We start from the raw sequence: 25,314 nt of genomic DNA, 5'->3' as shown, positions 1-25,314 counted from the left end.
TCATATATAAATTTTAATATACTTCAATGATAATTCAAACAATATGCAAATGGCACCATTTTCACAAAGAAAATCTCCGCATAAGCAAAACTATTGTCATTTATTCTCAGGTAAAAAGGTCAGAGTCACAATGCTTCATATTCCTTAATAACTACAATTCTAACAATAAAAATACATGTTTATTATCTTTTGTTGACAAGGCAATATGATTTTCTGGTTATTACAAATATCTCTGGCCCCTTTATACATTTCAAAATGTGTTTTAAAGGGAAGGGAGTTTCTAAAATTGACATTTCAATCTATTTTCTCAAACATAACAAATAGGTATACCTTATGTAATGTATGCCTAGAAGGTTTTTGGAAAGGTATCAAATTTTACCTTGGCTTGTAGAATCTGCATCATCTTCCTTTCTAGTAGACAAATCTACAGGTTTGTCCACAGTTCCAGAAGAAATAGGTGATGAACTAATAGATTTGGTAATAAAATCAGGTTCTTCAGATTTACATAAAAATGGTACAGTCACTTTAGTCCCACCTGTATACACACTGTCAGCCGTGTTAGTTATTTCCTCATTCTGAGATTTCTGCAAAGAGGAAGTAACAAATAACTATGCTATTAAATACTGATTGACAAAAAGGATCACATACCCTATTTTAAAAGAAATTGAAGACCTGGGCATTCTGGATAAAATGCAATAAGCACACTTCACCCTCTCTCTCCCATTCCACGCTCCATCCTATCTTTCCCAATACCTACAACTCAACTGGACTGAAACAGAAATTACAAGTATAAAAAGCCTCTGAAAGGTGGATGAAAGCAGGAGGATTAAGAACCCCAAGACTTGAGGTATAATCTGGTGTTAAGAACCTTCCACGGTTTTTCCTTCCCTGCCAACCTTTATTCCAGCCTGGGTGCTAGAGCAGCTCCAAAACTGAAGCTGCCAATGACAGAGATGGAAAAAAGTCCCAAGAAAAGCCAACTCTCCCTGGCCAAGGGGTGGGGGATGTCATGAAATGATCCATGTGTTGAATGATCACAAAAAAACTTTAAAGAAGCGATTCTAGCAATGCTCCAGGATATAAGGACACATACTCTTTAAAACAAATGAAAAGATAAGTTCTCAGCAAAAAAAAACTGAAGGTAGGGGCGCCTGGGTGGCTCAGTCATTAAACGTCTGCCTTCAGCTCAGGTCATGATCCCATCCCAGAGTCCTGGGATCGAGCCCTGCATTGGACTCCCTGCTCTGCGGGAAGCCTGCTTCTCCCTCTCCCACTCCCCGCTTGTGTTCCCTCTCTCGCTGTGTCTCTGTCAAATAAATAAATAAAATCTTAAAAAAAAAAAGAAGGTATAAAAAGAGTCAAGTGGGAATTTTACAACTGAAAAATACAATAACAGAAAGCTCACATGGAACATTTACCCAAAAAAGACCACATTCTGGCCCATAAAACGCACCTCAACAAATTCAAAAGAACAGAAATCATACAAAGTATATACTCAGTCCACAAAGGAATTAAACTAGAAATCATTACCAGAAAGATAGCTGGAGAAATCCCAAATATTCAGAGATTAAATAACACACTTTTTAAAATAATATGTTTCCGAAGGTCTCTAGATAAGTTAAAAATAGTTTTAAATAAATATGAAACTACAACTTATCAAAACTTATAAAATGCAACAAAAGCAAGGAAGGGAAACCTTTATAGTACTGAATGCATACATTAAGAAGATGATCAATGGGGCGCCTGGGTGGCTCAGTCGGTTAAGCAGACCGAGCCTTTGGCTTGGGTCATGATCACAGGGTTCCTAGATCGAAATCTGCTTCTCCCTCTCCCTCTCTCTCAAATAAAATCTTTAAGAAAAAAAAAAAAAAAATCTAAAATCAGTAAACTTCCACCTTAAACTAGAGAAAGAAAAGCAATATCCAGTTAAAAATATTTATTTTCTTGAGATATTCTTTTGATAAATGCATTAGATAGTATGCTGCTCCCAAATATTTGGTGATATTCCAAATATCATTCTGTTACTGATTTCTAGTTTGATTCCGTTACTGTCTGTGAACATACTTTCAGTAATTTCAGTTCTTATAGGCTTAATGAAGGCTGTCTTGGTAAAGCAAGAAGAGAAGAAAAAATGAAAAGTATAGCAGAAATCAATAAAGCAGGAAATTAGGGGCGCCTGGTGGCTCAGTCATTAAGCATCTGCCTTCAGCTCAGGTCATGGTCCCAGGGTCCTGGGATCGAGCCCCACATCAGGCTCTCTGCTTGGCGGGAAGCCTGTTTCCCTCTCTCCCACTCCCCCCCGCCTGTGTTCCCTCTCTCGCTGTGTCTCTATCAAATAAATAAAATCTTTAAAACATAAAAAATAAATAAAATATAAAGCAGGAAATTAATAGAGAAAAAAAATCAACAAAATCAAAAGCTGATTTTTTGAAAAGGTCAATAAAAATTGATAAACCTCTAGCAGGTTAACCAAGAAAACAAGAAAGAAGATGCAAATTATTAATATTAGAAATGAAACAAGGGGCGCCTGAGTGGCTCAGTCAGTTAAGCGTCTACCTTCAGTTCAGGTCATGATCCTGGGGTCCTGGGATTGAGCCCCTCCTGCAGCTCCCTGCTCAGTGGGGAGTCTGTTTCTCCCTCTCCCTCTGCCCCTCCCCCTGTTTGTGCTCTCTCTCTCTCAAATAAAAAAAAAAAAAAAAAAGAAATGAAACAAGAGCCATCACTATTCACTTTTAACTGATGGATATTAAAAGGGTAATAAATTTTAATGGATTTCATGAACACAGTTATACCCACAAATTTGATAACATAGATGAAAAGAACCAATTCCTTTAAAGACACAACCTACCAAAACTCAAAGAAGAAGAAACAGGTAATCTGAATAGGCCTACATCTATTAAAGAAAATGTATCATCAATCAATTAATATCCTTCCAGGACCAAATGGTTTCAGCAGTGAGTTCAGTAGAGGTTTCAGTAGAAAACAGAAGCAGAGGGAATACTTTGTAAGTACATTAATCAAAAATTAATAGGAGAAACAGACACATCTACAGTTATGCCTAGCAACAGTCTTCTCGGTAATAAAAAGAACAAGGAAACAAAAAATTGGTCAAAGATATATTGAGACTTGGACAACACAGCATCAACTAGTTTGATCTAATTAACATAGAACACTACCCCAAAAGAGCAGCCTACACATTCCTCTCAAGTGCACAACAATCACCAAGACAGCCTTCATTAAGCCTATAAGAACTGAAATTACTCAAAATATGTTCACAGACAATAACAGAATCAAACTAGAAATTAATAGAATGATATTTTGGAATATCACCAAATATTTGGGAGCAACATACTATCTAATGCATGTATCAAAAGAATACCTGAAGAAAATAAATATTTTTAACTGAATGAAAATGAAAATACAACATAGTAAAAGTTTTGGGATGGAGCTGAACAGTTCCTAGAAAGAAACTTACAGCATATACTAGAAATGAAGAATGGTCTTAAATCAGTAATTTAAGGTTCCACTTTAAGAAGCTAGAAAAAGAGCAAAATAAATTGGAAACGACCTTCCATGGATCAATGAATAAACTGTGGTATATCCACACAATGGAATACTACTTAGGGATAGACAGGAACAAACTATTACTACACACAATAACTTGGGACAAATCTCAAGGGCATTATGCTAAGTGAAAAATGCCATGTTCAAAGATTATATACTGTAGAATTTCATTTATGTGTTAGTCTGGAAAAGGCAAAAATATATAAACAAAACAGATCAGCAGTTGCTAAAAGATATGGGTAGGGGAGGATCTGAATACAAAAGACAATATGAAGGAAATCTGGGGGTACTGGAATTATTCTATATCCTGTCTATGGTGGGAATTACAAGAATTCAGGCATGTGTAAGAACTCAGAGAAAGCAGAGACACACATACAAAAAAAGTGAATTTTACTTCTATAAATAAAAAAAAAAATTAGTACAAATGAAAAAAGTCCTTAACTACCTGAAACGCAAGGAAAAGAAAATTCACTCTATATGTCAAATGTTTTATGCTATCATAGCAGTATTATTCCTAATAGCCAAAAAGTAAAACCAACCCAAATGGCCATCAACAGATGAATGGATAAATAAAATGTGGTATATCCAATTGAGTATTATTCAGCCATAAAAATCAATAAATGCATATATATATATATATGCTATAATGTAGATATACTTGAAAACATTAAGTTAAAGAAGCCAGACACAAAAGGCCATATATCATCATGAGTTATTTATATGAAATGTCCACAACAGGCAAACTTATAGAGATAGTCCATCAGTGGTTTCTAGGGCTGAAGGAGCTAGGGGGAAATGGGGAAGGGTGGTGACTGTTAGAGACTTTCTTGGGGTGCTAAACTGTTCAAAATTGATTGTGGTAATGGCTGCACAACCATGTGAATATACTAAAAACCACTGATTGTATACTTTAAAATGGGTGAATTATATGGTATGTGAATTATATCACAATAAATGTTACCCCCAAAAAGTAGGCAGATTGCTTGGGTGAGGGGAAGGGTTTCAATTCAGCTCCAAATGTATCCTCACCTTAGAGTCCTTGAATGGAAAACTCAGTACCGACAAATCAAATTACTTACATTTTGTTCAATACTGTATCCCCAATTGTCAGCATAGTGCTAGCTCACTAAACACTTATAAACAGAGTACACTTACGCATTTTATGCAACAGATATCATATTCAAAATTAATTAAACTGAGTGTAGAGCAGGAACAATGCATTCTGAGACAGTGTAAATCTACATCTCTTAGAGCATATTTTAGCTTTAATGGTTTTTAGTTTTCTATTTCATCTCCGTGTATCAAAGGGTACTTGCCCTCCTCCAAAATGTATATTGTGGCTTTTTTTTTCCAACCTTTATAGAGATTTATCATATTTAACTTTGGTACCAAAAGTATTTTTGCATAGCCACTAGTACTACTATTTAATGAACACTGTGATAGTGTTACAGAATATTTTAATTTATAACAATGACAAATATTTTTAAATAACCTAATTGTCACCTCAAATAAGATATTTCAACTCCTGTAAACAGCGTGGTTCACAAAATACTGACAAAATATACCAAGTCCTTGTGTGCCAGCTAAAGTGGCACCACAAGGTAGAAAAAGAATAAATGATGTACAATTCAGGTCTGTGCATCAGTACTGAAAGTATTTTTCAGTTTGAAGTTTTAAAGTAAGTAAATTTTAAATCAATAACTAATTATAAGTTTTGCACATAAGAGGCCATGTTTAAATCACTGTTTAAATTTGTATAGTCCAAATTTTTATTGATAGGACTATACTGTACTTGTTGAATGAATAGCCACATGATAAAGCCTCTACAGCTAGGAATCAGAGTAACAGCCATTAAATACTTTGTACTTCCAATGAGTCCAGGGAAACTGTTAAGTGATTTAAAATACACTTTAGATTGAACATAGGCCAATGCTGCAAAAACTTCAGATTTCCACAAATAAATCTATTTGGTTATAAATGAGAAAGTGGTATCGTTACATCAGCTGATGGCCATTAATTGTATGTGTACTGATGAATTAAGTTTAAACCTACACATCCCAGGTGACCAGCTAGACTCCTCAGAGTCAGACTATCAAGAACAATAAATTTCTTAAGAGTCAGACCATGTGTTACACCACATCTCTTTCTAGCCACATGTCCTTTAAATAAACCACTACATTTGTAACTAATTCCAGAACTCTACTTCATTTTAACCATCTCTCAAACAAACAAACAAACAAACAAACAAACAAACAGTATTACTTGAGGGGGCAGGAACATTCTGAATACATGCCAGTATTAGATTGTAAACAATTACTAGACAGGGACCTTGTCTTCTATTTTCTGTGGAATACAAACTAAGATAACCAAGGTGTTGATCGCTATTAAAAATATCACTGTAGTTGAGCTAAGAAAGTAACCAAATCATGAAATTGACAAAGCAAGGTATAGGCCAAGGGAACTAGGTCTCAAATGTTACTTCCTATCCACTCTGCCCACCACAGAATAAACTAACTTGTATGAAAAATGAACTACTTAATATCATTCTTAGTATTGTAGTAAACACTCCTAAGAGTATCTGCTCAGTCCATCTCTCCCATCCCCACAAAAATCCAACATACACATAGGGGTGAACTTTTACAGTCCTCTATGTAGAACAAAATTCCTCCTCCTCTGGTCAAAGCTGATTGGTAGATGCCTAATCCATTTTCTCGCCACAATACATTATTACCATTTGGTAAGAACATTCTAGTCTACTGCATCCCATCAACAAAGGCAACTGACCAGAAGGAAAATAATGGAGATTCTCTTACTTGAGAGTCCTGAACTTTTTGAAATTCTGATTGAAAGTCTTCCCCATTTCCATTGTCCTCATCAGTATCACTGCAGACTCCACAAAAAAATGTAGGTGGAAGCTTTAATGTATCTGCTTTGGCCTTCTCTTCAATTGTTGGTTTCTTTTCCCAAACAATAACACATTCTTTTTCATTATCTGAAAATCCCACAGAACACAAGCAAAAGAAAGTTACAAGAAGTCCCAACTACTCTCCAAGAATGTTTCTCAATATAATGCACAGATTACAGACCCAGATAGCAATACCTATGAGTAGTAATGGAGAACAAGAATCACCAAGAAAACAATGTTTTACATTTCATATTATTTTCAAATATTTTAAACACGAGAGGAATAGTACATAGGTAAAATTGGTAATTATAAAAATGATCAGATTAAAAGATTCCTTTTAAATAGAAGATTTTTTAAAAACACTGTAACTAGTGGGGCACCTGAGTGGCTCAGTTGGTTAAGTGTCTGATTCTTTGATTTCAGTTCAGGTCATGATCTCAGGGTTCTGAGATTGAGACCCACACATCAGGCTCCGCATTGGGCATGGAGCCTGCTGAAGATTTTCTCTCTCCCTCTGCTCCTCCCCCTCCCTTTCTCTCTCTCCTTCGAATGAATGAATAAATAAAATTTATAAGAGCATTATAATTAGTAATTTTAACATACCTGTTAGCTTTTCTTCTAATGGTCTACATTTTTCTGAGTCATCCAGATAAAGTTTTCCATTAAGTTTCTTGACAGCTGTTTCGAAATCTTCATCTTAAAGTATAATTGATTTTATTAAACAAAAGGAATTTCTAGTAAGTTCCAGGAATTTTTCTAGCCAGAAATCTAGGAATTATCCTTCAACTTCATACTTTCCTTTACTCCCCACATTGAAAGAACACCCAATTTTGCCAATTCTATATTCCTAATGCCTCCCCTGTCATTAGAGAAATTTCATTCAGGCTCTCCTCTTGTTTGAGCTACTCTATCATTTTAGTTCATCTTCCTATCTCCATGTCCCACAACCCAATCCTCTACACCACTAAACTCAACTGGTCCTATTAAAACTTTTCTGAGCATGGAACACCCCTGCTAAAAGACTGTGATCTGGCTCACAAAGTTTTCCATCATCAAACACCCACCTGCCTCATTACTCTCCCATCCCTCTAAGTCAACAGGGAAATTAGGATCACTTTCAATTCTCAAAATGCCTGCTCAACTTATAGTAGCCATCCACAAAATCCTCACTTAATAAATGCAGTTGTTTCAATCATTACATCCATTGACTATTTGCAACACATACATTGAGGAAAAACATCTTACCCACAAGGACAGCAGTGATGGGTTCCAAGAGGCAGGCTTAAAATAATTTAACCATACCTCCCCCCCATTACTAAGATTAGCATGAAAAGAATGTGTTTAAAATAACAAAAGAGTTACCATCCTCTTCTTCTTCACTAATATAATCCGGATTATTCTTATAGCAGAAGAAAGTTGGAGGAAGTTTAAGTTTGCTTGCAAGAGCTTTTTGCTCAGGGGTGGGTGTTAACTCATATACAATGAGAACTTCATCATCTGAGGAAGGATCTTCAGGTTTTTCCTTCTCTTTTGCTATAAAGCAAGTCCAAAAAATTATAAAGATATTAAACAGGTATTAACATCAATATCTTAGCTGAAAATAAAACCATGGAACTTATCTTTAAGTTAAAATAGCATAGTGATGAAAACACAAACTTTGATGTGGACAGAGCTCTGTAAATAATTAGAAACCTGATTTAACGTTCTGTCAAAACGCTTAGTGAACACAGAATCTATTTAAAACCAAAAAAATACTGCATTTACTCATTGATCATTGAAAAAAACTACTATTAATGGCTATAATTGTGAAAGGTATTTAAATAGTGCTGCCGTAACGATACTTGGCATACTAAACAATATCTTAGCAAAATATCCATGCATTTGCAACTGAAAAAACTTACAGAAATTATGAGCAAAGATTAGTATAAAACTAATGCAAAGCTAACCTTGATTAGTTCCTACAAGGAAAGTTAACAACTGCCAAGGATGGTGGGTGATGAGTTACATCCAGTTTTGCGTATTTCCAAGCATAACATATAAAACTAAATTAAAACCACTGTTATCCTAGGGGTAAGTAATACTGTAAGAATCTAAGACGATTTTTATAGCTGAAAAACAACAACAAAAAAAGCAAAACACAAAGAAAAAAGGGATTCTTCATACAATACACTGCGGTCTATAAAGAGGATATCTGGCAAAAGGAACAGATAAAACAAATCATGTATAAACTGGTGCTGTCCAAGATGGTATTTAGCCACTTGTGGCTATTAAGCACTTGAAATGTGGCTAGTCCAAACTGAGTCCTGCTCCAAGTATAAAAATACACACTGGGGACACCTGAGTGGCTCAGCTGGTTAACCATCCAACTCTTGATTTCGGCTCAGGTCTTGATCTTGGGATCATGAGATTGAGCCCTGTGTCGGGCTCCACACTCAGTGAGGAGTCAGCTGAGATTCTCACTCTTCCCGCCTCTCTCTCTGCCCCTCCCATTCGTGAGCACATTCTCACTGGCTCTCTCCCCCTCTTAAAAAAAAAAAAAAAAATACACGGACTTTGAAGACTTCGTACAAAAAAAAAAAAACCACCTAAAATATGAAGTTTCTCATTATTTTTTATACTTATTAAAACTTGAAATGGTATTTCAGATATAATGTAATGGAATAGATTAAAATTAATTTCATCTGCTTTTTTTCACCTGTTTCTTTTTATTCTATTTTTTAATGTGGCTATTAGAAAATTCTAAATTATATACACAGGTCATATTTGATGTGATCTAGAGAACTAGAGCCCTTTTACAATGTTAAACTTGCCTTTTACTCTCCTTAATTAGAAAACCAGAGTATCAATTACAACAGTGAAAGATACAGATTCTTATTCCAATTCTGCTATTAGCTGGTAAAGACAACTTGGGCATTTCAGATAGCCTGGCCAAGCCTCAGTTTCTTCATGTCTGAAACCTCAATCTCTACGGTCCTTTGGGACCATGACATTCTTGGACTTGAAACAGAATAAGGCTCTTTGTCCTACAGTAGTATACTGGTAAATCTGCTCTTAGGCTAGGGATTCTTAACCTAGGGTCCCAGAATGTGCATGCAAGTATATGTCATTTACAGGAAAAAGTCCACACTTTTCACATAATTTCCCAAAGAATACATCCTTAAGAATGAGGGTTAAAAGCTTCTTTAGCAATCAAGGATTGTCATTTTATCATTGAACATAGTTGTGTTGCTCAAGATACGTTATTAGATACTAATAGAGAGTTTTATTTCCCTAACCTTGATCTTGAAGGTCTTCAACAGAAGCCCCACTTCCTATTATTCCACTCTAATACCAACATTTACTTTTATAACATACCAAGTATATAATGTTGGCTGTTAAAAATGGCATCTACTTTCAAATAGGATATTTTTCTAAACCCTGTCCAAAAGGATAACCTTAAAGGGAAACTCTGTTCCATGTGTATACATGCCGTGTATACATGCCAGCAGACATTACTGGCTAACGATAAATGTTAGAAAAAACACAGGTCAAAAAAAAAAAAAAGAAAAAACACAGGTCTTCATCAAGCAGAGTTGAAAATAACAGAATAATGAAGTACAAAGCAGTGAAAGGTAAAGACCACATGGATCTACCTGAAAATAATGTTGTACAATAGTGAGAAAACATATCATCCAATTAAAAAAAAAACCAGCATTAAACAGTGTTATATACCACCAATCAAAAAAAGTACTTGTTTAAACAGACATTCTTTTAACATGCACACTTTAGTGTTAAGTACTTAATTTCATACAGCCAGTTACTTTGCTAAGGACTACCAGCTGCTAAAAAAAACTGACGTCATCTCATACTGAGAATACTAGCTCTATACCTTTGTTCTCAGGCTGTGAGGAAGGGATGCTCGTCCAAAAAGCCATTGGATTAGATTTAAAAAGGCTAAAATTAAATCCTAGAAAATAAAGAGTATTTAATTTTTGAACATTCTGAGAATCAAAGTGAATGTGATTTTAAAATATAAAAAGCCAGAGTCCTTCAATTTATACCAATTTGGCTGTCTTACATATTCATTTATCCTGGAAGTTTCATTCTTTGTTCATTTAATAGTGGCAAGACTACCTTATATAACATATAAACATCTCAGTACCATGTTTTTTGAGTGACAAGAGAATAGTACATTGAAGAATGAACACTTAAAAAAAAAAATCAAACCTGAGCTAATGCTCATGATTCAAGTACATGAGGCACTAAACTTTGGTACTGTATTAGGTTCTTGTTCTCTGCACGAAACATGATATAAATATCTTCCAGTTAGTGAGATCTCCTAAATAACTTATACACACATTCTCTGTTGCTGTTTAAACAGTAACAGGGAAACAGATTTAGGGAGAAAAAAAATCTGTACCATTATTTTTTTTTGCTGTTGACAAAGCACTATGTTTATGACCCAACATTTACTAAAACATTAGTATCCTACAGAGTATATGCATTAAGCAAAATATTTACAAATCAATGGACGAAAAATTCTGCTTATACTAAAAACTAAGTGCTTACCCTTTTCTGGTGTTTTAAATGTGCAATCAGTTGAGGACTCTTCCTTTGGAAAAGCAAAGAAATTTTTTACTTTGCCATCTGAAGATTGTTTGCTATTGGAATTCTTCGACTCTTCACAATTAGGTTCCACTTTTCTTTCAGATCCACTCTTGACTACTGAACTAATTTCACTACTATTTTTCAAAGGTGCATTAAAACTAAATCCAAACAAAGACCCAGTGGCTGAACTGTTGCCAAATGCAAACGGTTTTGATTTTTCACTACTAAAAATACTTTTAACGGACTCTGAACCAAATACAAACTTTGGAGGAGAAACCACTGCTTTTGTTGTTGCTTCAGATGTGCTAGATGCTTCTCCAACTTCTGAAGTTGCATCTGCTGTGTCGTCACCCTGAATTAAATCTGTCCTCTCTCTTGTGGTTTCTTCTAATACAGCTACAGCAATTTTGCCACATGGCGACTCTCTGGGAGTGGTTGAATGAGAAACCTGAGGTGTTATCAAAGAATCTTTTTCTTGGGCAATTTTTGCTTCATCAAATATTTTCTTAAATGAGTCTGCAACATCCTGTAGTTTAAAACGGACAGCTAAATGTTCTACTTTTCTTTCCCCATCTGCAAAATCACAAGCAGTCCACACCCACACTCGTTCTGTCCCTTTCATATTTTGCAAAGTCATGTCTGGAGTTATTCTGTGATTGGCACAAAGTTTTAATACCTGGTCCCTTCTCATCACGATGCGAACTTGCTTATTATCATAATTCTGTAAAATCTTTATATCACCAATGCCTCTTTCTTTCCACTGACCAACATCTTTATCATACCTATAGAGTTTTGCTCTGTGACTAAAAACAACTTGTTCATTTTCCTCACCACTGGACACTTCCACTAGATCAGGTAAAGGTACAACAGGTTCAAAGTACTGTCCATCTCTCTCTTCTTCCTGAGTAACATCAGATTCTTCATCAGTGCCAACTGAGGTCCCACTCTGATTCAACTTGGCAGGAGACTTAGATGGACTCAGAGCAGATTTAAAACTGAAGTTAAATCCTGTTGTTGACTCACCAAAGCGGAAGAGATTTTTCCTCACAGGGCTACTTGCCAATGGAGAAGCATGTACTGAGCTACTACTCACACTACCATCCAAAGCATCTTCCCTTAAGTCATAGTTGTCCCACTCCAGTGTGGGCCCCGTGTTTTCGGGGTTTGGCTTGCTGGTTGTATCAGAGGCACTGGCAGTGCCTGCATCAGAGCTCTCACTCTCTCCATCAGTGACTTTTGTTTGATCATTTGTCAAAAACGTTTTGAAATCTTTTAATCCACTCTTCATTTCTTCTGCTCTCTGGATTAACTTGGCAGCTCTGCCAGTGTCTACAAGTTTATGAGGAGTCTGAAGTGGTATATCTAATAGAAGTCGCTGGCATTCCTCAAATTTCTGCTTGAATTCTTCAGCCAGCTCTGGTGTTTTAAATTTTGCTGCCAGCTGCTCTAGTTTGGCATCACCATCAGAAAAATCACTCGCTAACCACATCCATGCTCTATCGGACCCAGAGAGAGGCTTCAGGTTCATCGTAGTTGTTATCCAATGATTAGCACACACTTTTAGTACCTGTTCTCTTCGCATCAGCATTCGCAGTTTGCCATTGACTTCATTCTTGAGAATTTTTAAGTTCCCCAGACCCCTTTCTTTCCACTGACTTATCTCAGCATCAAATCTAAATAATTTTACCCGCTGTGAATAAAGAACTTTTTCATCTTCTTCTCCTGTTACAAGTTCCACTTTTTCAGGCATCTGAACTACTGGTTCAAAATGTATGTCATCACTGTCCTCGGTCCGATAGGCATCATCATCTTTCTCAAGGTCAGCAGAAGTGTCGGCTTTATCAGCCATTTTACCACTTTGTGATGAGAATAATTTTTCTCCCGCACCTGAAAATCCCTTGAAATTAGGGTCTTTTTTGCCAAACTGAAATCCTTCTCCTGAAGTTGATTTTGCAAGATCTGCAAAGGTAAAAGTGCTACCACTTGGACCAAAAATCACACCACTACCATTCTTCTGACCACTGATATCCTGAGCCTGAACACCAGTGTCATTTTCAAGGGGCTTTTCACTTTTCTTCTCTTGATTTCCAGGCTCCTGAATGCCAAATTTAAATCCATCAGCAGACATAGGGACAGAAAAACTAAATCCTTCTTTTGTTGACTTAGAATCTGTATTAGAAGAACCCTGAAACGTAAATGAAGGTGTACTTTCTTGATCCACATGCCCAAATTTAAACCCTTGTTCTGCTGTACCAAATTTAAAAGCTTTTTCAGAAAAGTTACTTTTAAATCCTGTTCCAACCTGACTTCCAGAAGAGTCATTTAACTTAATTTTTGAGCCCAATGTGAAAGCTGAAGGAGCTTCTGCACTAGGTTTATGAGCTGGTTTAGAGGCATCACAAGCCACACATTTTAAGGAAGAACTCTCATTTTGCACAAAGCAAATGCTACAATCCCACTGTCCTTCCTTCTTGGTGAACATTCCTTCAAATCCACCCTTTGGAGCCTTGCATGTATCTGATGAGGCCGGAGGTAGAACAGCAGAAGTAGGCTGATTTTGTTTACTTGGATTCTGGCAAGCAACACATGTGGCAGCACTTGCTTCATTTCGCACTAAGCAAATACTGCAGTCCCACTGTCCTTCCTTCTTGGTGAACATGCCTTCGAATCCACTCTTTGGAGTTGTGCTGGTCTCTGAAGTACTAAACTTAAAAGAGGCAGATGCTGGAACAGCAGACGTGGGTAGACTCAGTTTACCTGGATTCTGACAAGCAACACATATTGTAGCACCTGCTTCATTTCGTAACGAGCAGCAACTGCAATCCCACTGTCCTTCCTTCTTAGCAAACATGTCCTCAAATCCACTCTTTGGGGTTTTACTTATCTCTGAAGTACCAAACTTAAAAGAAGCAGGTGCTGCAACAGAAGAAGTAGGTAAACTCTGTTTTCTTGGATTCTGACAAGCAGCACACTTTGTAGAACTTCCTTCATTTTGCACAAGGCATGCAGTGCAATTCCACTGTTCTTCCTTCGTAGAAAATACAGATCTGAAATCACTGTTAACAGACTTAGGAAGATCTCCCTGGCCAAATTTAAAGGAAGCTTGCTGAACAAATGAAGATCCACTTTTGTTAGTAGCCTTTGCATTCTGGCATGCACTGCACCTAGATACAGTAGGTTCATTTCTTACTAAGCAAATACTACAATCCCAGTGACCTTCTTTCTTTGGAGTCATTGACGCAAATCTATCTGGAGTATTTTCGTGGCCAGTTTTAAGAGCAGACACAGTTTCAACTAATGGTGGGCCAAGGAGTTCTTTCTTGTTTGGGTTTAGATTCTGGCATGAAACACACTTCTTAGCAGTTGCAGCATTCTTTAATGAGCAGCTGTTACAATGCCACCAAGACCCTTCTTTCTTTGCAATTTGAAATTCAAAATTCATGTTTCCAGCATCAGAGTTGCAAATATCTTTGTTATCATGACTTGTGGGTTCTTTTACAATTCTCATAGCCTGATTTGTTGTTGTGGCTACATTTGCTCCTAAGGCTTTTAAAATGTTCTGGGCCTCTTCAAACTTGCACTTAAAAAGTGCTGCTTCCTCGGGAGTTTTGAATCTAATAGCAAGTTGTTCTGGTTTGGGCAACTCATCTGCATAATCAAGAGCATGCCATACAAAAGATCTGTCAGAGCCAGCGTTTGGGGTCAATTTCATATCTGGACTGATGTAATGATTTGCACAGATTTTTAATACTTGCTCTCGTCTCATCAGAAGGCGAATTTTACCAGATGTTTTATGCCTTAGGATTTTTACATTGCCAATTCCACGTTCCTTCCATTCTTTGGATTCTGCATCAAAACGAAACAATTTTGCACGATTGCAAAAGAATTCTTCTTCATCTTCCTCACCAGTTTTTACTTCAATCTTATCAGGAAGAGGTACCACAGGCTCAAAGTGAGGGCCGTCATCATCGTCATCACCATGGGCACTCCCTCCATCTGCTTCATGACTCTTATTGGCCAGCTCTGGTGCGGGTGTTCCAAATACTGATTTCCCTGGACCGTGGAAAGTAAACATGTCATCACTTCGACGAAAACCAGAATTCTTTTGCTGATTTGGACCCATGTTTTCAGTAAATGAAATTCCAGGCACATTTTTGCTTCCAAAACTGAATGTATTTCGAGGTCCAATGGTTTGACTAGCTTTTGGTCCACTGTAGCCATCTCCCTGCAAAGGTTTATCTGAAGTTAAGAGACCTAAAAGGCTTTCATTATTATTGTAAGCTGTAGAAGGGGGCTGTGTCACAACCTGCGGTGAAGAAAAGGTAAAGTCACCATCATTTGACTTGAAATTTGAGTTAAATTTAAAAGGAGTTGGCTGTGTTGTATGTGTAGGTGCTGTCAAAGATGGTCTTATTCCTTCACCTGGCACAGGCTGAACAAAATTAGTTTTTCCAAATTCAATAACCTTAGATTCTGCAGATCTTGAAGCATGAGTTGCAACTGGGGGTTTTGTGAAATAACCTGGCTCTGGCAAAGGTGGATTTGTGCTTGTCTGTTGAACATTGTAATTAAAGTAATCATCACCCCTGGGTGACAGAATTCCTGTTGCAGGAGACTCAAAACGCAATGGAGGACCATACATCTCTTGAGAGAACATACAAGCAGATGAGCTTTGGACTGGTGGTGTGTGCATCTGTTGGGAATAGGCATATATATGTTGTTGAGGTGGAAGCCTATTCATGCCATAAACTGGACCCTAAAAGAAAAAAAAAGTTAAAAATTTTTGTAGGTTGTCTACAAAACTGCAGATAACTAGATACAAACCAATTCTCATAAACCACAAACATGAGTGTTATAAGGTAAAGATATCATTAGGGTATGTACCACAGCATTAAGAGAAGACATTACTTACAAAGATACTTACAGTTATACTCCTTTCTTGGCATATAACGGAAATTGCCTTAACTAATAACAGTTAAAAATCCAATTCTACAATAAACGCATAGAAAAAATTTCTTCTTCATTCCTAAATAATGTGTCAAATGATGTTAACAATAATGATGATGATGATGGAGACTAACATTTATCGAGCATTTACTAATGTGCCAACTGGGCACTGTTCTAAGCACTTTACATAATATCTCATTTTAATATCCTCAAAAACCCTATGAATTAAGGGATTATTATCCTCATTTTACATATGAGGCAACTAATGCATAGAGAGATTAACAAACTTGCCCAAGGTCACAGCGAGCAGAAGAGCCAGGGTCTAAATTCACCCAAGCCATCTGTCTTCAAAGCTTCATAGCTCAACTATGGTTGTAATAATGGTTGTTAATAGACCCCTACATAGCCACTTTGGCCTGAAGTACTTACCACATAGTGGTTCAGCAAGGCCATTCTAGTCCTATTTCCGCCAAAACAAAATGATGAAGGACCCATCACCACCACCACCACCCCCCATTTAGAAAATATTCTAAATGTTCACACTTATTTTAACATAAAAATAAGATGAGTAAGAAGCATAACTTCTATATCTGGAAAGAAATTTAAAATATCTGTATCTTATGGGACATAAAAGTTTAATGCTGAACTACTTCTTGAATTTCTTTGAAGGAAGCCTGAACAATTAAAAAGGAGATATTTATAAATGTATAAATTATTCCTTTGTTACCTTTGTGGGAGTAACATTAGCTGCTGGTCTGAGAAGATACTGGGAATTATATGCTGGTGACTGACTATAATATACTGAAGGGCCAGTAGTTGCAACTAAAAAAAAAAAAAAAGAAAAAAAAAGAAAAGAAAGAAAACAGTTAAAAAAGTCTATACTACAGTTAAGACTATCTAGGCAAGAACTATAAATTACAAAAGCAATAGAAATCAAAGAAAGATTTAACTATAGATTTTTTTTTAAATTTCTATACATCAAAATATACCATAAAGAAGATTATCAAATGACAAACTAGGAAAAACCCCTAAATACGACACATGAGGAATAAGAGAGCAGCACCACAGTGGTCAACAAGAACAAGCGCCTCACAACAAGCATCAAAAAAGGAGCCAAGAAGAAAGCGTTTGGTCCATTTTCTAAGAAAGACTGGTATGATATGAAAGCACAGTCTATGTTCAACATCAGAAATACTGGGAATACACTAGTCACAGGAAGGACTTAAAGAACCAAAATGCATCTGATTGGCCTCAGGGCAATGTTTTTAAAATGAGCCTTAAAAATTTGCAGAAAGATAAGACTGCATTTTATAAACTCAAGCTGAAAATGTTCCATTCAAAAATCACCTGATAAATTCATGCAAAGAGTCTCACGGGTAACACAAAATGTGTTCCTTGGCTTTTAAAAAAAAAGGGCACATCATGACTGACACTCATGTTGATGTCCAAACTATTTGTTCAGTTTTGTATGAGTTTCACCAGGAAACTAACAACTAGAAGACACTCATGTTCATAGCAAAGCTTAATTTGTTTTATGAAAGTTTTATCAGAAAACAACTTAAAGACCATTTATGCCGTGACATGGAAGAAATGGAAATTGTGACCCAAGAGGTGCTAAACAATTGATTCTCTAGAAAGCCCTGAAAAAGACCTAGAAAAGACTAGTCAGTCTATTTATGTTCTCTTTACAGTGACTAGAAAAGTAAAAATTGCTAAAGAAGCCCAAGTTTGAATTTGGAAAACTAATGGAACTGTAAAGATGGTTATTTTGGAAACATTCTGGGGAGAAAAAAGGAACAGAACACAGAACAAGCTGATGGATATGAGCCAAGAATCATAACGTCTGAAAATTTAACTAGTGACTTTATCGTGACTAGTGACTCTTAATAGTGAAAAAAAAATTAGAGTTCTTATAAACCTACTAAAAATAATCTACTAGGAAAAAAGTACCAAATAAACAGATAACTCAGAAATATAAAAGATTATAAAGTGTTGAACACGCCCAGTATAAAAAATAAAAACTGATACCATTTTTGTTTTTAAAAATTGGTGAAGGTTTTTAGAAACCGATAATCGTTAACACTAAGCAAGAATGCAATGAGATGGGCACTATCAGATAATGGTGGTAAAAGAATGTAAACTGGCATAGCTTTTCCGGAAAGCAATTTTCCAACCTAGAAGAATTTTTTAAATACACTAACAATCCTAAGAATGTGTCCACAGCATTATTTATAACCGCAAACTGGAAATAATAAAGGAATAAAATTTGCAGTACTTCTACGTGATGCAAAAACCTGTATTCATTAACTGTATTTTCAAAAAATATTTAAGAAAAATGCTCAGAACTCTAATATTTAAAAAACAGACTACTCATCTACATACAACATAATAATGATAAAAATCTCACTAAAAATTCTTTACATATACAAAGAGAAAGGACCAGAAGGAAATGCTCCAAAAATGTTAATAGCACTCTATGTGGTAGTTTTTAGTTTACTAGTACTTCTGAATATTTCCTATAAGCTTATTAATCATTGTTTTTAATCACTTTCTTTTAAAAAGACAAGGAACATCTTGGTATACTTTTACTTTCATTAAGAAAAATAAATCTGTGAGCACAGGAATGCAAAACAGGGGACTTGAGCTCTCTACCTTTCAGGGCCACAAAGCTGCTTTGCGACCTTGTCAATCAGCTGTTTGGGGTCTCCATTTTTCTCAACTGTAAAATGAGGATGTGCTGCTTCTATACATTTCATAGGGTAATTGCAAGAATAAAATGAGACAATGTGAATGTTATGTTTAACAACCAGAAGACCTTTTATGTCTGTACACAGAAGAAATGGAAATTGTGACTCAAAAGGTGCCAAATGATCAATTCCACACAGCACTGAAAAAGCCCTAGAAAAGGCTAGCCAGTTTACTTATCTTCTCTATGCCAGGCTCTACACAGTGCACAGGGTTTTTAAGTGAGCAATGTGTGAACTGTTGACACATCTCATATATTTATTTAACCATGACTCATGACATTTAATAAGTCTGACTTTACAAAGATTTCCTATTATTTTGCCTACATTAAAAGACACTGTCAAAAGAGGATAGTGAGGCTGCTTTCAGTACGGCCTGATGGACCATCACATAAATGTGCTCATCTAAACTGGAACATACTATTCTAAATCTTCCCCGGGTTAAAACCAGTTAGGAAAAAAACAGCATACTACTACCATTTCAGGAATCTATCTCATGTCAAGGAAACCTGTTTTTATCAACATTTCTGGCTGCCTGTGGGCAATACATCATAAGACCACTGAAGTTTGAACTCTGGCTCTACCAATAATTAGCTATACAATAATGGATAAATTACATAACCTTTCTAAACCCATTTCCTCATCTATAAAAATAGAATTCATGGGGCACCTGGGTGGTGCAGTTGGTTAAGCGTCTGCCTTCAGCTCAGGTCACGATCCCAGAGTCCTGGGATCAGGCCCTGTGTTTAGGCTCCCTGTTCAGCAAAGAGACTGCTTGCTTCTCCCTCTCCCTCTGCCCCTCCACCCCCTGCTCATGCTCTCCTCTCAAATAAATAAAAAATCTTAAAAAAAAGTTCATAATGGTATCTACCATTCTGGGTTACCATGATTAAAGGAAATTACATGCACAAAGCACTTCTGCACACAGACAACCCACAGGACACCCTTGGTTCATTAAGTGTTTACTACACACTCTAACACACCTACACATACACAAATGCTCACAATAATGAGAGGCAAGTTTTATCTCCACATTTCAAACACACAAACTGACTCAAGAGGTCACTATGTACTAGAGAGCACAACTTCAAATTTCAATATGGCCCAGCTCCAACTCCTTCCTTCTTTGTATGACCATGGTATTTCAAAATGAATGTCATACCTTAAGTATATCACCAAAATAAATCCTGAGGTTTTATTTGGCCATCTCTTAATGCACAACAATATCAGGTAACATTTTCCAAAAGCCAGGAATAGTTCTACCTCAGTCTTAAGCTTCTCTGACATATGTATTAAAGGATCAGATAAAGCTTGTTTTGTTTCTGCTTAGAGTTATAAAAATCTCAGTAATACCAAACACGGCTTAAGAAACATATAAGCAGACATGTATAAACATGTATATAAACAAATATATATAGACAAGGTGAGTTCACAAGTTATCTGTGTAGAGGAGGAGGAAGTACAGTGACTTTACTAAAATCTGGAATTACCCAGTTTCAAACTAACCTGTTAGTGGAGCCCCATGAAAAGTCTGTGATCCCTGATATCCATCAGGCACGGAATCTGGTCCATAATTCTCTGCAGGCCAACGATGAGGGGACCCTGAGTTACTACTATGTAGTTTCAACTCCTGCATTTCTTTCTGTTGGAAGGAAGAAAACAACTATAAGCAACTGTACCATGCCAGAAACAGTGCCAGAGCAAACAAATATTTTAAATACTTTAAATACTTGATGGTGTGTTTTTAGAGATTCGATATCCCAGTAAGATCTGTATATCAGGTGCTCATTTAAGAAAATGATCCTTAATTTGTTAAAACCAATTTATTTCCTCCCATTCTTTCATTCCTTAATACCATATTACCTAATTCATTCTAGAGTTAGCTATCACCTAAACTGATAACCTCCTAGATGGCTTCATCTCCATTTCCACTCCATACTTGCCTACATTAATCTTTCCAAAGTTGAGGGTATTTTTTTTTTTAAGATTTTATTTATTTATTTATTTATTTGAGAAAGGGGGGAGCGAGAGACAGCAAGCCAAGGGGCAGAGGAAGAGGGAGAAGCAGACTCCTCACTGAGCAGGAAGCCCAATGGGGGGGGGGGCTCAATCCCAGGACCCTGGGATTCTGACCTGAGCCAAAGGCAGACACTTAACCAAATGAACCACCCAGGTGCCCCTAAAGTTGAGTTCTAGCCAAGACACCTCCCTGTTCAAAAACACAAGTACCTACAAATTAAACTCTGATATTCTTGGTCCTCAGAAGTACTGCCCCAAACACCCTTCCGGCACCTCCTTTCACCGTTGCTTTCCTCTCCGGTCCATCTAGGCTACTCAATGTTCCAAATTACCTCCCAATACTAGCTTTCCACCTACACACAACTGATGTAACAAAACACTACAAATCCTTCAAGGTTGATGCTCTAATGATTCACTAGGGAAGGGAAAATAATTGATACCTGCTCAGAATATATTATGTATATAATAATATAGTCCAGGCATTTTACTTAAATTCTCAATCCTTACACACATAAGCAGTATTAATTCACATTTTAGAAAAAAAAAAGATGCAGGAAATAGCATAGCTGGAATTCAAACCAGATTTTACTCCAAATATTATGAAAACATAATACCACTCTGCTGCCAACACAGAGGACACACTGCTTTCTAATGGTAACTATGTGGCTACTTACCAGATCTCTGTTGTTTTACAGACAACTAAATGACTACACCCTCCCCAACCCCAGAAATTACAAAACTTCCCTTACAAAACAGGCACTTATCTTTTTCCAAAGAAACTACAGTGGTATCAGTCAACACTCATTTTTGAAAACAGTATCAAGTATCTGTATATGGGTCCAGGGATCCAACCAGCTGTAAGTGACATCACAGACACATACAGCATGTCTGCTTTCTCCTTCTGAAAGTGGTTCCAAATAGGTATTTCCCAAAAGCCATAAACACGGAGATCAAAGCTATCTTGAATTTTCAAGTTAAATAAATTATTCCCCATTCATCCATCTACCGTATTTAGCCCAGATGCTACACGTCCAAAAAAATAAGAAACTGATGGAATCACCTGGAAAAACTGAGTAGTCACTATAGTTCTAAACATGCAATTAATGCTATAACCATAATTTTAAAAATTCAAACAACTAGAAAATGTGTTAAGAACTGGTTTCAACAATTCCCACATTTCAGATGAGAAGCCAAGCAAAGTAAAGAAAATGTAAAGAAATGCCTGGCTCAAGAGCATTAATTAGTGGCAGAGTTAGTCCTAAAACCCAGTTTTTCAGGAACACAGAGTAATGTTCCACTATACTTCCAAAGAATACAACGCTGGGTGCCTAAACCCATAAGATAAGCCAAGATGGTATGTAATATTAATAGGCCACGGTTATATAAAATTAACATACAAAATTTTTGTACAAATTCAAAATTTTGTTCCCCTCCAAACAGCACTTTTGTTAAGTCTCACACATTGCTGATAACACTATAATAACTGCACACATCACGATATCCTTGCTGTAACTTCAAAAGTATAGGTGCTTTAGTTCTTGCCCAATGAGCATGAAACAACCTACATGTACTTCCAATTCCAAAGAAGTAGATAAAGCTCCTTTGAGCCTAACAAGATTACTTTCATACAGCTAAAATAAGATCATGAATCATAACCATTTCCTTACATATTAAGTTAAATTCTTATGAAAGTACTAAAAAGATAGACTTTTTGAAACTTAGACCACATACCAATATCTAGCTATAAAAAATGACACGCACAACCAATCAGTCTGAGAAATGAACTCCTAGACCAACTTATGATTAGTTTTATTTCACTAGTTCAATTCAATCACTTGGGAACCACCTCTACGTCAGGAATGCTGCTATATTTTGGATTAAAGAGTCTTTCCCTTTGAAGGATTCACACCTGGTAGAGGAAGCAGAAACAAGTAATTTCAAAAATATGTTAAGGCCTAAAGACACATGAAAAGATGCTCAACATCACGGAAACGCAATTCAAAACCACAATGAGATACCACCTCACACCTGTCAGAATGGCTGAAATCAAAAACACAGGAAACAGTTAAGTGTTGGCAAGGATGTGGAGAAAAAGGAATCTTCATACACTGTTGGTGGGAATGCAAACTGGTACAGCTACTGTGGAAGACAGTCTGGAGGTTGCTCAAAAATTAAAAACAGAACTACCAGTAATCACACTACTGGGTATTTACCCAAAGAATATGAAAACACTAATTCGAAGAGATATATGCACCCCTATGTTTACTGCAGCACTATTTACAATAGCCAAGATATGGAAGCAGCACAAGTGTCCAATGATAGATGAATGTATTAAAAAAAAGACGTGGTATATATATATAATGGAATATTATTCAGTCATAAAAAGAACAAAATCCTACCATTTGCAACAGTGTGGATGGATCTAGAGAGTATAATACTAAGCAAAATAAGCCAGAGAAAAATACCATACGATTTCACTCGTATGTGGAATTTAAAGAAACAAAATGGGGGAGGGGACCAAAAAAACAGACTCAACTACAGAGAACAGATGGTTATCAAAGGGGAGGTGGGTGAAGGAATGGATGAAAGAGGTGACAGGGATTAAGACTACATTTATCTTGGTGGGAATGCAAACCGGTGCAGCCACTCTGGAAAATAGTATGGAGGTTCCTCAAAAAGTTAAAAATAGATCTACTCTACAACCCAGCAACTGCACTACTAGGTAGTTACCCAAAGGATACAAACATAGTGATTCAAAGGGACACATGAACCCCAATGTTTATAGCAACAATGTCCACAAGAGCCAAACTATGGAAAGAGCCCAGGTGTCCATCAATAGATGAATGGATAAAGAAGATATATGTGGTATATATATATACAATGAAATATTACTCAGCCATCGAAAAGAATGAAATCTTGCCATGTACAATGACGTGGATGGAACTAAAGGGTATTATGCTAAGTGAAATATAAGTCAAAGACAAATACCATATGATTTCACTCATGTGGAATTTAAGAAACAAAACAGATGAACATACGGGAAGGAAAGTAAAAATAAAATAAGAGAGGCAGGCAAACCATTAGAGATTCTTAACTGTAGGGAACAAACTGAGGGTTGCTGGGGGGATGGGGAGGGATAACTGAGTGATGGGCATTAACGGCACTTGATGTAATGAGCACTGGGTATTATATGTAACCGATGAATCACTAAATTCTATCCCTGAAACTAGTAATATGTTAACTGAATTCAAATAAAAAAGTGAAAAAAATAAAAAAGAATACATTTATCTTCATAAGCACTGAGGAACATACAGAATTGCTGAGTCACTATATTGTACACCCGAAACTAATGTAACGCTATGTTAACAACACTGGAATTAAAGTTTAAAAAATTAAAATTAAAATTAAAAAATAGGAGAAATAATATGGTTAAGTGTCAAGGTAAACTATACAAAACAGTATGACTCTATACTAGCATGGCAAAGGGACATTTTGAACAGCTTTACAAGGAAGTGAGGAGTGGTCAAGGAAGAAATCTTGAAATAAGAGAGGCAGTTTAGAGATATTAAGTGATTTACCTTAATGGCCTCTACTTGTTGGCAGATCATTTTCAATAAAGAATTTTGATCTTCTGCCCATCGAGGTGGTGTTTTGGGAGAATACTAAAAAAAATAACAAAAAAAGTATTTAAGACATTGAGAACAGAAACATTCTGCACTGGAGTGATTCATTTTATTTCTACTTACCTTGTAACTTTTACTTGGTGATAGAGAATATATGCTGGGAGATGGTGTAGAATGTTTTATTTCTGAATCTGCATTTCGCAAAGAACCATTTTTATAAAGAAGACCTCCTTCACTATAGTCCTCAAGTTCCTGCATGACCAAATTAAGCATCTCTTTTACAGACTCCAGTGGCACAGGCAACTAAAAACAAAAGGCATGAATCAAAGACTTTAGTTTTGCAAAAAATAAACTAACAACTCTGAAATAAATACAAAGACTTTATTAATTTACTTTTATGTTCTCACTTTTGTCTAATAAGCACTTTATACTTTACAACGGAACACACAAGAAACGGTTGTGTAATCTAAAGTCTTCTGACTCTAAAGTCTACAATGTTCCTGTCCCTTCTGTTAACCATAATAATGGTAGAGGAATGTTAACTTGCGAAGTTTTTCCACATGAACAAAATAAGCTACTGATTTTTATTAATTTTGAGTGGGGAGAGAAACATAGATGCTAGAATGTACCAGGTAATAACAATCCTAATGTAAGAGCAGCAACATGAATTAATCAACAAAATACTTGGAAGGTTGAACATAACTAAAGTAATACCATCATGACAGTCTCAACTGCTGAGAGTTAGAAAAAAGATAACCCATACCAAATGGTAAAGATGAGAAGAAATGCTCTGAAGGTGTCAGCAACTACTTTCAATTTCAGTGAAATGTTTAACTGCCAAATTCATTAACAACCGGTGCTTAGGCTGCAATATTTGCTTTGATTGCATTGCCAAGATAACAAAAATAAATATTCTGCCTTAGAA

General features: G+C 36.2%; 1 protein-coding gene across 3 annotated transcripts in view; it reads right to left on the bottom strand.

The window, feature by feature from the left end:
• LOC123851472 (E3 SUMO-protein ligase RanBP2) overlaps positions 1-25,314 on the bottom strand; it is an 81,912-nt gene that overhangs the window by 8,093 nt on the left and 48,505 nt on the right. For 2 of the 3 annotated variants that reach the window (XM_045885306.2, XM_045885308.3), the window contains exons 16-25: positions 24,513-24,692; positions 24,345-24,428; positions 20,254-20,389; positions 16,731-16,825; positions 11,018-15,812; positions 10,338-10,415; positions 7,832-8,002; positions 7,073-7,165; positions 6,378-6,556; positions 380-584 (exon numbers count right to left, since the gene is read on the bottom strand). In XM_045885306.2, the coding sequence (XP_045741262.1) occupies positions 380-584; positions 6,378-6,556; positions 7,073-7,165; positions 7,832-8,002; positions 10,338-10,415; positions 11,018-15,812; positions 16,731-16,825; positions 20,254-20,389; positions 24,345-24,428; positions 24,513-24,692 (6,016 nt within the window). The remainder of the gene's footprint in view (positions 1-379; positions 585-6,377; positions 6,557-7,072; positions 7,166-7,831; positions 8,003-10,337; positions 10,416-11,017; positions 15,813-16,730; positions 16,826-20,253; positions 20,390-24,344; positions 24,429-24,512; positions 24,693-25,314) is intronic. The other variant, XM_045885307.2, reaches the window with a different exon arrangement.

Source organism: Mirounga angustirostris, unplaced genomic scaffold (assembly GCF_029215605.1).
Source record: "Mirounga angustirostris isolate CCGP_5_RB_7025 unplaced genomic scaffold, mMirAng1.0.hap1 SCAF_10, whole genome shotgun sequence".
Lineage (NCBI taxonomy): Eukaryota > Metazoa > Chordata > Mammalia > Carnivora > Phocidae > Mirounga > Mirounga angustirostris.
This window is presented reverse-complemented; position numbering and strand designations above follow the sequence as displayed.